This window comes from Oncorhynchus nerka, linkage group LG4 (assembly GCF_034236695.1).
Source record: "Oncorhynchus nerka isolate Pitt River linkage group LG4, Oner_Uvic_2.0, whole genome shotgun sequence".
Lineage (NCBI taxonomy): Eukaryota > Metazoa > Chordata > Actinopteri > Salmoniformes > Salmonidae > Oncorhynchus > Oncorhynchus nerka.
This window is the reverse complement of record NC_088399.1, coordinates 91,824,758-91,837,302: the sequence shown is the minus strand read 5'-3', so window position 1 is coordinate 91,837,302 and position 12,545 is coordinate 91,824,758. Positions and strand designations below refer to the sequence as shown.

The 12,545-nt window shown below is 45.9% G+C and overlaps 1 protein-coding gene across 1 annotated transcript in view; it reads left to right on the top strand.

Annotated features, from left to right (window-relative positions):
- Positions 1-12,545, top strand: part of LOC115115174 (unconventional myosin-Ig-like) — a 93,136-nt gene that overhangs the window by 18,351 nt on the left and 62,240 nt on the right. The window contains 2 exon segments of the mRNA XM_065018031.1: positions 516-686; positions 8,059-8,129. Of these exon segments, the coding sequence (XP_064874103.1) occupies positions 516-686; positions 8,059-8,129 (242 nt within the window).

Below are 12,545 nucleotides of genomic sequence, written 5' to 3'. Positions count from 1 at the left end.
AGTACAAGAGAGAGGGTATCATCTGGCAGCATGTGAGTACCGGAGAGAGGGTATCATCTGGCAGCATGTGAGTACAAGAGAGAGGGTATAATCTGGTAGCATGTGAGTACAAGAGAGAGGGTATAATCTGGTAGCATGTTTGTACCGCAGAGAGGGTATAATCTGGCAGGATGTGAGTACAAAAGAGAGGGTATCATCTGGTAGCATGTGAGCACCGGAGTGAGGGTATCATCTGGCAGCATGTGAGTACCGGAGTGAGGGTATCATCTGGCAGCATGTGAGTACCGGAGAGAGGGTATCTGGCAGCAATTGAGTGGCGTACACGCACAAGCAAGCAAACGCATGGGCCCTGACACACAGACGGACTGACACACACACACAGTCTTTCTCTCCCTGTTCTCTCTCTCCCCACCCCCTCTCTCTCCAAACATACACACTCCACAAACACACCACCCAGCACATGCAATATTCACAAACAAACATTTAACAGTTCCTCTCCCCCCATGTGTTCCCAGATTGACTACTTTAACAACCAGATCATCGTGGACCTGGTGGAACAGCCCCATAAAGGCATCATCTCTGTGCTGGACGAGGCCTGTCTCTCTGTGGGGAAGGTGACAGACACCGTCTGCCTGGAGAGTATGGATGCTAAGCTGGGACAACACCCCCACTACACCTCTCGCAAGGTGGGTCAGAACAGCACTGCCTCAAACAGAATAAACTACATTCTATTCTCCCTTGCCATACAATTAACACAATTACCTCCGATAGCTGTGTCCCTATATAACCACTGTGTCCCTATATAACCACTCTGTCCCTCTCTATATAACCACTGTGTCCCTATATAACCACTGTGTCCCGATATAACCACCGTGTCCCTATATAACCACCGTGTCCCTCCCTATATAACCACTGTGTCCCTCCCGATATAACCACCGTGTCCCTATATAACCACCGTGTCCCTCCCTATATAACCACTGTGTCCCTCCCTATATAACCACAGTGTCCCTCCCTATATAACCACCGTGTCCCTCCCTATATAACCACCGTGTCCCTCCCTATATAACCACCATGTCCCTATATAACCACCGTGTCCCTATACAACCACCGTGTCCCTATATAACCACCGTGTCCCTATATAACCACCGTGTCCCTCCCTATATAACCACCGTGTCCCTCCCTATATAACCACCGTGTCCCTCCCTATATAACCACCGTGTCCCTCCCTATATAACCACCGTGTCCCTCCCTATATAACCACCGTGTCCCTCCCTATATAACCACCGTGTCCCTCCCTATATAACCACCGTGTCCCTCCCTATATAACCACCGTGTCCCTCTCTATATAACCACCGTGTCCCTCCCTATATAACCACCGTGTCCCTCCTATATAACCACCGTGTCCCTCCCTATATAACCACCGTGTCCCTCCTATATAACCACCGTGTCCTCCCTATATAACCACTGTCTCTCTACCGTCCCTATATAACCACCGTGTCCCTCCCTCTATATAACCACCGTGTCCCTCTCTATATAACCACCGTGTCCCTCCCTATATAACCACCGTGTCCCTCCCTATATAACCACTGTGTCCCTCTCTATATAACCACCGTGTCCCTCTCTATATAACCACTGTGTCCCTCCCTATATAACCACTGTGTCCCTCTCTATATAACTACCGTGTCCCTCTCTATATAACTACCGTGTCCCTCTCTATATAACCACCGTGTCCCTCTCTATATAACCACCGTGTCCCTCCCTATATAACCACTGTGTCCCTCTCTCCCTATAAACCACCGTGTCCCTCTCTATATAACCACCGTGTCCCTCCCTACCGTGTCCCTCCTCTATATAACCACCGTGTCCCTCCTATATAACCACCGTGTCCCTCCCTATATAACCACAGTGTCCCTCCCTATATAACCACCGTGTCCCTCTCTATATAACCACCGTGTCCCTCCCTATATAACCACCGTGTCCCTCTCTATATAACCACCGTGTCCCTCCCTATATAACCACCGTGTCCCTCCCTATATAACCACCGTGTCCCTCTCTATATAACCACCGTGTCCCTCCCTATATAACCACCGTGTCCCTCTCTATATAACCACCGTGTCCCTCCCTATATAACCACCGTGTCCCTATATAACCACCGTGTCCCTCTCTATATAACCACCGTGTCCCTCCCACCGTATATAACCACCGTGTCCCTCTCTATATAACCACAGTGTCCCTCCCTATATAACCACCGTGTCCCTCCCTATATAACCACCGTGTCCCTCTCTATATAACCACTGTGTCCCTCCCTATATAACCACTGTGTCCCTCCCTATATAACCACTGTGTCCCTCCCTATATAACCACTGTGTCCCTCCCTATATAACCACCGTGTCCCTCCCTATATAACCACCGTGTCCCTCTCTATATAACCACCGTGTCCCTCCCTATATAACCACCGTGTCCCTCCCTATATAACCACCGTGTCCCTCTCTATATAACCACCGTGTCCCTCTCTATATAACCACAGTGTCCCTCCCTATATAACCACCGTGTCCCTCCCTATATAACCACCGTGTCCCTCTCTATATAACCACCGTGTCCCTCTCTATATAACCACAGTGGCCCTCCCTATATAACCATGGTGTGCCTCTCTATATAACCACAGTGTCCCTCCCTATATAACCACCGTGTCCCTCTCTATATAACCACCATGTCCCTCTCTATATAACCACTGTGTCCCTCCCTATATAACCACCGTGTCCCTCCCTATATAACCACAGTGTCCCTCCCTATATAACCACAGTGTCCCTTCCTATATAACCACTGTGTCCCTCTCTATATAACCACCGTGTTAACCAAGGAGTCACCCCTTCTGCAAATTACACTAAACCCCCAAAACTTGAATCATGCTAAGAGGTTCAGAATCCTTCATGTACCTCAATTAAAGATGTCTCTCAAATCAAATCAAATCAAATGTATTTATATAGCCCTTCGTACATCAGCTGATATCTCAAAGTGCTGTACAGAAACCCAGCCTAAAACCCCAAACAGCAAACAATGCAGGTGTAAAAGCACGGTGGCTAGGAAAAACTCCCTAGAAAGGCCAAAACCTAGGAAGAAACCTAGAGAGGAACCAGGCTATGTGGGGTGGCCAGTCCTCTTCTGGCTGTGCCGGGTAGAGATTATAACAGAACATAACCAAGATGTTCAAATGTTCATAAATGACCAGCATGGTCGAATAATAATAAGGCAGAACAGTTGAAACTGGAGCAGCAGCACAGTCAGGTGGACTGGGGACAGCAAGGAGTCATCATGTCAGGTAGTCCTGGGGCACGGTCCTAGGGCTCAGGTCCTCCGAGAGAGAGAAAGAAAGAGAATTAGAGAGAGCATATGTGGGGTGGCCAGTCCTCTTCTGGCTGTGCCGGGTGGAGATTATAACAGAACGTGGCCAAGATGTTCAAATGTTCATAAATGACCAGCATGGTTGAATAATAGTAAGGCAGAACAGTTGAAACTGGAGCAGCAGCATGGCCAGGTGGACTGGGGACAGCAAGGAGTCATCATGTCAGGTAGTCCTGGGACATGGTCCTAGGGCCCAGGCCAGTTGAAACTGGAGCAGCAGCATGGCCAGGTGGACTGGGGACAGCAAGGAGTCATCATGTCAAGTAGTCCTGGGGCATGGTCCTAGGGCTCAGGTCCTCCGAGAGAGAGAAAGAAAGAGAGAAGGAGAGAATTAGAGAACGCACACTTAGATTCACACAGGACACCGAATAGGACAGGAGAAGTACTCCAGATATAACAAACTGACCCTAGCCCCCCGACACATAAACTACTGCAGCATAAATACTGGAGGCTGAGACAGAGGACACCCCCGGACAGGGCCAAACAGGAAGGATATAACCCCACCCACTTTGCCAAAGCACAGCCCCCACACCACTAGAGGGATATCTTCAACCACCAACTTACCATCCTGAGACAAGGCCGAGTATAGCCCACAAAGATCTCCGCCATGGCACAACCCAAGGGTGGGGCGCCAACCCAGACAGGCTGACCACAACAGTGAATCAACCCACCCAGGTGACGCACCCCCCCCCCCAGGGACGGCATGAGAGAGCCCCAGGAAGCCAGTGACTCAGCCCCCGTAACAGGGTTAGAAGCAGAGAATCCCAGTGGAAAGAGAGGAACCGGCCAGGCAGAGACAGCAAGGGCGGTTCGTTGCTCCAGAGCCTTTGCGTTCACCTTCCCACTCCTGGGCCAGACTACACTCAATCATATGACCCACTGAAGAGATGAGTCTTCAGTAAAGACTTAAAGGTTGAGACCGAGTTTGCGTCTCTGACATGGGTAGGCAGACCGTTCCATAAAAATGGAGCTCTATAGGAGAAAGCCCTGCCTCCAGCTGTTTGCTTAGAAATTCTAGGGACAATTAGGAGGCCTGCGTCTTGTGACCGTAGCGTACGTGTAGGTATGTACGGCAGGACCAAATCAGAGAGATAGGTAGGAGCAAGCCCATGTAATGCTTTGTAGGTTAGCAGTAAAACCTTGAAATCAGCCCTTGCTTTGACAGGAAGCCAGTGTAGAGAGGCTAGCACTGGAGTAATATGATCAAATTTTTTGGTTCTAGTCAGGATTCTAGCAGCCGTATTTAGCACTAACTGAAGTTTATTTAGTGCTTTATCCGGGTAGCCGGAATAGAGCATTGCAGTAGTCTAACCTAGAAGTGACAAAAGCATGGATTAATTTTTCTGCATCATTTTTGGACAGAAAGTTTCTGATTTTTGCAATGTTACGTAGATGGAAAAAAGCTGTCCTCGAAATGGTCTTGATATGTTCTTCAAAAGAGAGATCAGGGTCCAGAGTAACGCCGAGGTCCTTCACAGTTTTATTTGAGACGACTGTACAACCATTAAGATTAATTGTCAGATTCAACAGAAGATCTCTTTGTTTCTTGGGACCTAGAATAAGCATCTCTGTTTTGTCCGAGTTTAATAGTAGAAAGTTTGCAGCCATCCACTTCCTTATGTCTGAAACACATGCTTCTAGCGGGGGCAATTTTGGGGCTTCATCATGTTTCATTGAAATGTACAGCTGTGTGTCATCCGCATAGCAGTGAAAGTTTACATTATGTTTTCGAATAACATCCCCAAGAGGTAAAATATATAGTGAAAACAATAGTGGTCCTAAAACAGAACCTTGAGGAACACCGAAATTTACAGTTGATTTGTCAGAGGACAAACCATTCACAGAGACAAACTGATATCTTTCCGACAGATAAGATCTAAACCAGGCCAGAACATGTCCGTGTAGACCAATTTGGGTTTCCAATCTCTCCAAAAGAATGTGGTGATCGATGGTATCAAAAGCAGCACTAAGGTCTAGGAGCACGAGGACAGATGCAGAGCCTCGGTCCGATGCCATTAAAATGTAATTTACCACCTTCACAAGTGCCGTCTCAGTGCTATGATGGGGTCTAAAACCAGACTGAAGCATTTCGTATACATTGTTTGTCTTCAGGAAGGCAGTGAGTTGCTGCGCAACAGCCTTCTCTAAAATTTTGAGAGGAATGGAAGATTCGATATAGGCTGATAGTTTTTTATATTTTCTGGGTCAAGGTTTGGCTTTTTCAAGAGAGGCTTTATTACTGCCACTTTTAGTGAGTTTGGTACACATCCAGTGGATAGAGAGCCGTTTATTATGTTCAACATAGGAGGGCCAAGCACAGGAAGCAGCTCTTTCAGTAGTTTAGTTGGAATAGGGTCCAGTATGCAGCTTGAAGGTTTAGAGGCCATGATTATTTTCATCATTGTGTCAAGAGATATAGTACTAAAAGACTTGAGCGTCTCTCTTGATCCTAGGTCCTGGCAGAGTTGTGCAGACTCAGGACAACTGAGGTTTGGAGGAATACGCAGGTTTAAAGAGGAGTCCGTAATTTGCTTTCTAATAATCATAATCTTTTCCTCAAAGAAGTTCATGAATTTATCACTGCTAAAGTGAAAGTCATCCTCTCTTGGGGAATGCTGCTTTTTAGTTAGCTTTGCGACAGTATCAAAAAGGAATTTCGGATTGTTCTTATTTTCCTCAATTAAGTTAGAAAAATAGGATGATCGAGCAGCAGTAAGGGCTCTTCGGTACTGCACGGTACCGTCCTTCCAAGCTAGTCGGAAGACTTCCAGTTTGGTGTGGCGCCATTTCCGTTCCAATTTTCTGGAAGCTTGCTTCAGAGCTTAACCATCATTATACTGCAACTCCCCCATCAGGATCAATGGCTGGTTTACTGTCATCATTATACTGCAACTCTCCCATCAGGACTTAATGGCTGGTTTACTGTCATTATACTGCAACTCTCCCATCAGGATCAATGGCTGGTTTACTGTCATTATACTGCAACTCCCCCATCAGGATCAATGGCTGGTTTACTGTCATCATTATACTGCAACTCTCCCATCAGGACTTAATGGCTGGTTTACTGTCATTATACTGCAACTCTCCCATCAGGATCAATGGCTGGTTTACTGTCATTATACTGCAACTCCCCCATCAGGATCAATGGCTGGTTTACTGTCATCATTATACTACAACTCTCCCATCAGGATCAATGGCTGGTTTACTGTCATCATTATACTGCAACTCACCCATCAGGATCAATGGCTGGTTTACTGTCATTATACTACAACTCTCCCATCAGGATCAATGGCTGGTTTACTGTCATCATTATACTACAACTCTCCCATCAGGATCAATGGCTGGTTTACTGTCATTATACTGCAACTCCCCCATCAGGAACAATGGCTGGTTTACTGTCATTATACTGCAACTCCCCCATCAGGATCAATGGCTGGTTTACTGTCATTATACTGCAACTCCCCCATCAGGAAGAATGGCTGGTTTACTGTCATCATTATACTGCAACTCTCCCATCAGGATCAATGGCTGGTTTACTGTCATCATTATACTACAACTCTCCCATCAGGATCAATGGCTGGTTTACTGTCATCATTATACTACAACTCTCCCATCAGGATCAATGGCTGGTTTACTGTCATCATTATACTGCAACTCTCCCATCAGGACTTAATGGCTGGTTAGAGAATGGTTTTAACCCCCACTGGTGTGATATTAGTGATGTTAGTGCAGTTACACTGGATGTTCAGTAGAGAGCAGGGGTTTCCTGTTGTTTGTACTCTTATAGTTTCATTATCCTTCATCAGACAGCGAGAGTTTATTGAAAGCACTGAGACACACCGTAACATCCAATGGTAGTGGGTCTAAATGCTCGACATACTGCCAACTGTACTATAAAATTCTTCCTTCTGTGTTAGTTGAAGAGATCTGTGTGAGAGATACAGTATGAGAGAGGTGTCATTTAAAGGGCTAGTGCAGTGAAAAACAGGATTTTCTATTCGTTTTTAATAAAATGTACACACTCTGAAATGGTGAAAATTATGATAATGCTCTTTTTGTGTAAAAGCTGTTTGAAAAAAACATAATGGAATTTCAGCCTGTTCAGATGGGTTGGAACTTTGAGCCTACATCATGACGTCACAATGTGATCTGATTATAATAGACCAATGATTGTTCATCTTGGCAACAGGGTGTGCTCTAGCTCATCCTATCAACCAATCAAGGCTGTGTGTATAAATGTATTCATATTTGTTTCCTAACACCCACACGTTCGGACTGATTATTCCAAGGGCCAAAGTAGGCTCAGGGAAATAAATTATAAAAATATATTTTGGAGTTATTTTGATTAAATAAACACAGTTATTCATTAAAAGTCAAAATATAAAGACTGCACGAGGGCTTTAAGATATGATTGGATCTCCCTCTGCCAGCCTATATTAAAGAGTAACTGTGATGATGATAATGATGGGAATGACGTTGATCATGATGATGAAGAAGATAATGCGGTTGATAATGATCATACTGACAACGATAATGATGCGAATCTCGAAGATAATTACGACGATAATGATCATGACGAAGATTATGACGATGATAATGATGACAATATTGATGTTGATGGCGCTGATAATTATGATGATGTCATCTACATTTTAGCTCACGCCCTCAGACAAGACCATGGAGTTCCACAGAGATTTCCGTATCCGCCACTACGCTGGAGACGTCACGTGAGTCACATGCTTTCTTACCTATGCTTTTACCTCATTCATGTACTATAATCTAATTTACTATAATCTCAATTACTATAATCTAATTTACTATAATCTCATTTACCATAATCTCATTTACTATAATCTCATGTACTATAATCTCATTTACTATAATCTCATTTACTATAATCTCAATTGCTATAATCTCAATTACTATAATCTCAATTACTATAATCTCATTTACTATAATCTCATTTACTATAATCTCAATTACTATAATCTCAAATACTATAATCTCATTTACCATAATCTCATTTACCATAATCTCATTTACCATAATCTCATTTACTATAATCTCAATTACAATAATCTCATTTACCATAATCTCATTTACCATAATCTCATTTACTATAATCTCAAATACTATAATCTCATTTACCATAATCTCATTTACTATAATCTCAATTACTATAATCTCATTTACCATAATCTTATTTACCATAATCTCATTTACTATAATCTAATTTACTATAATCTCATTTACTTTAATCTCATCTACTTTAATCTCATTTACTGCTAATCTCCTTCACCCCAGATGATTTAAGGCTGCCATGGTGGTTCAACAGGTGAAAGGTTATGATGACACAGGAAACACAGGAAAGGTCACATGTCAAAGGTCAAGATCAATGTTGAGTGGATGAAAAGTCAAGGGGAGTAAGTATAGGTAAAAGTAGCCAACCCAGTACCAGTTCCTAGCGCCTTGGCTACCACTGTTGGCATAAGTATTTCAGGACCTAAATTTAAAACGTGTGCTGACCTCAATTTTAGAAATAGCAGGACATAGTCTTTCTGAGGAAGACAGAGGGGAAGGGAGGGAGGGAGAGACGAGGGAGTAGACCAGACTGTTATCCAGTACCAGGGTCTTCCATTGGCTGACAATGTGTGTTTATCCAGTACCAGGGTATTCCATTGGCTAACACTGTGGTTTTGCAGGATCTATTTTGCCGTCAAGTTTAGGGAGAGAGGGAGGGAGAGAAGACTATTTCCCCTCAGAAAGAGTCATGTAGCTAAGCCTCGACCAGTGGTAATCATGAACGAGTCCAGTAGTAATGAGTCAGGGAATCCAGGTTGACATAATGTCCAACACATCCGTCATGAATCAGGTCCTGCTTAGTTTACGTTCATCCATCCGTCATCAATTAGGTCATGCTTAGTTTACGTTCATCCATCCGTCATCAATTAGGTCATGCTTAGTTTACGTTCATCCATCCGTCATCAATTAGGTCATGCTTAGTTTACGTTCATCCATCCGTCATCAATTAGGTCATGCTTAGTTTACGTTCGTCCATCCGTCATCAATTAGGTCATGCTTAGTTTACGTTCATCCATCCGTCATCAATTAGGTCATGCTTAGTTTACGTTCATCCATCCGTCATCCCACTCCCCTCCCCATCCCACCTCCTACTCGTGCTAAATATACCCTGCCATGTCCCAGTCACCCCCCCCCCCCAATCACGTGCCCTCCCCCAGGTCTGACCTACTTTGTCCCTCCCACGACAATGTCTAGGGTTTACCGAGAATGGTGCGACAAACAAGAAAACACCCAGTCAGTTGATGAGAGAGGTCAAAGGAGAATGGCAAGAATGGTGCAAGCTAACAGGCAGGAGGCATCTTTGGGATGAGATGGAACGAGCTGTTCGCAGCATGAATGTAGGACCGTCCAATCTGCAGCAACTGTGTGACGCCATGCCGCCAGCACTGTGTTCTCTCTAGAGAGGTTCCTGGAATCTGGTTAGGTGGTTTTGAGACACACACACACACACACACACACACACACACACACACACACACACACACACACACACACACACACACACACACACACACACACACACACACACACACACACACACACACACACACACAAATCAGCCTCCATCAGCCTCAGGAATACATCTGTTGTACTAACACTTCATCTGCCTCTCTGTCCAGATGTGACAGACAGGGAGAGACAGACAGGCACAGTACCATATCGGAGCCGTGTGTGTGTGTGTTTGAGGGTTAAGCCTGTCACATCTGGGGCTCTAATCCAGTGAAACAGCATGTCATTTTATGTAATCAGGTTGCGCCATGCATCCATATTTTAAGTTAGTTTATTCCTTTCTAGTCCCCACACAGTTGTGTCAAATATCGTGGTGCGTGGTTCAACTCACTCTGTCAAAACACAATGTTCTCCTGTTTCTCAAATGTAAGCCCTTGAAATGTGTCAGTTTGCCAAGTTTACAATCCTACTATGTGCTGGGACTATCATTCTCAGCTTGTGCCTGAAGTCTCCCTCACTCATTTGAGAGATAAGTGTTACATCTGTGTAGAAGGGATGGTGCTGGCAATGTAGTGTCCCAAATGACACCCTTTCCCCTACATAGTGCACTACTTTTGATCAGATCCCAATGGGGCAGTGTTAGTGCACTACTTTTGACCAGAGCCCTATGGGGCAGTGTTAGTGCACTACTTTTGACCAGAGCCCTATGGGGCAGTGTTAGTGCACTACTTTTGACCAGATCCCTATGGGGCAGTGTTAGTGCACTACTTTTGACCAGATCCCAATGGGGCAGTGTTAGTGCACTACTTTTGATCAGATCCCAATGGGGCAGTGTTAGTGCACTACTTTTGACCAGATCCCAATGGGGCAGTGTTAGTGCACTACTTTTGACCAGATCCCTGTGGGGCAGTGTTAGTGCACTACTTTTGACCAGATCCCAATGGGGCAGTGTTAGTACACTACTTTTGACCAGATCCCAATGGGGCAGTGTTAGTGCACTACTTTTGACCAGAGCCCTATGGGGCAGTGTTAGGGCTCTGGTCAAAAGCAGTGCACTATGGGGCAGTAGTCGTGCACTACATAGGGACGCCGACATAGTCTACCGTTAGGTGAGGGGACATGAGAGCTAATGAGGACCTCTTCATTAGCCACTCTTATGTACTGTTTCTGTGTTACTTATGGTTCTGTCATGACTCATGTACTGTAGTGTTTTTAACTCGCCACTTCAGTAAGTTCTGTTGTAGGGGCCTCGAGTACATTTGAGCCTGTTTCCGTTTTCATTACCTCCCTTTGTCGCTCTCTGGCTCTATCTCTCTGGCTCTATCTCTCTGGCTCTATCTCTCTGGCTCTATCACTCTGGCTCGCGCTCTCTCTGGCTCTATCTCTCTGGCTCTATCTCTCTGGCTCTATCTCTCTGACTCGCACTCTCTCTGGCTCGCGCTCTCTCTGGCTCTATCTCTCTGGCTCGCGCTCTATCTGGCTCGCGCTCTCTGGCTCTATCTCTCTGGCTCTATCTCTCTGGCTCTACCTCTCTGGCTCTATCTCTCTGGCTCTATCGCTCTGGCTCTATCGCTCTGGCTCTATCTCTCTGGCTCTATCTCTCTGGCTCTACCTCTCTGGCTCTATCTCTCTGGTTCTATCTCTCTGGCTCTATCTCTCTGGCTCGCACTCTCCTGGCTCTATCTCTCTGGCTCTATCTCTCTGGCTCTACCTCTCTGGCTCTATCTCTCTGGCTCTATCTCTCTGGCTCTACCTCTCTGGCTCTACCTCTCTGGCTCTACCTCTCTGGCTCTATCTCTCTGGCTCGCTTTCTCCTGGCTCTATCTCTCTGGCTCTATCTCTCTGGCTCTACCTCTCTGGCTCTACCTCTCTGGCTCTATCTCTCTGGCTCTATCTCTCTGGCTCCATCTCTCTGGCTCCATCTCTCCTGGCTCCATCTCTCTGGCTCTATCTCTCTGGCTCGCACTCTCCTGGCTCTATCTCTCTGGCTCTATCTCTCTGGCTCCATCTCTCTGGCTCTATCTCTCTGGCTCCATCTCTCTGGCTCCATCTCTCCTGACTCCATCTCTCTGGCTCTATCTCTCTGGCTCGCACTCTCCTGGCTCTATCTCTCTGGCTCTATCTCTCTGGCTCCATCTCTCTGGCTCCATCTCTCTGGCTCTATCTCTCTGGCTCACGCTCTCTGGCTCTATCTCTCTGGCTCTACCTCTCTGGCTCTATCTCTCTGGCTCTATCGCTCTGGCTCTACCTCTCTGGATCTATCTCTCTGGCTCTATCTCTCTGGCTCCATCTCTCTGGCTCGCACTCTCCTGGCTCCATCTCTCTGGCTCCATCTCTCTGGCTCGCACTCTCCTGGCTCTATCTCTCTGGCTCTATCTCTCTGGCTCTATCTCTTTGGCTCACACTCTCCTGGCTCTATCTCTCTGGCTCTACCTCTCTGGCTCTATCTCTCTGGCTCTATCTCTCTGGCTCTATCTCTTTGGCTCACACTCTCTTGGCTCTATCTGTCTGGCTCTATCTGTCTGGCTTGCGCTCTCTCTGGCTTGCGCTCTCTCTGGCTCTATCTCTCTGGCTCGCGCTCTCTCTGGCTCTATCTCTATCTCTCTGGTTCT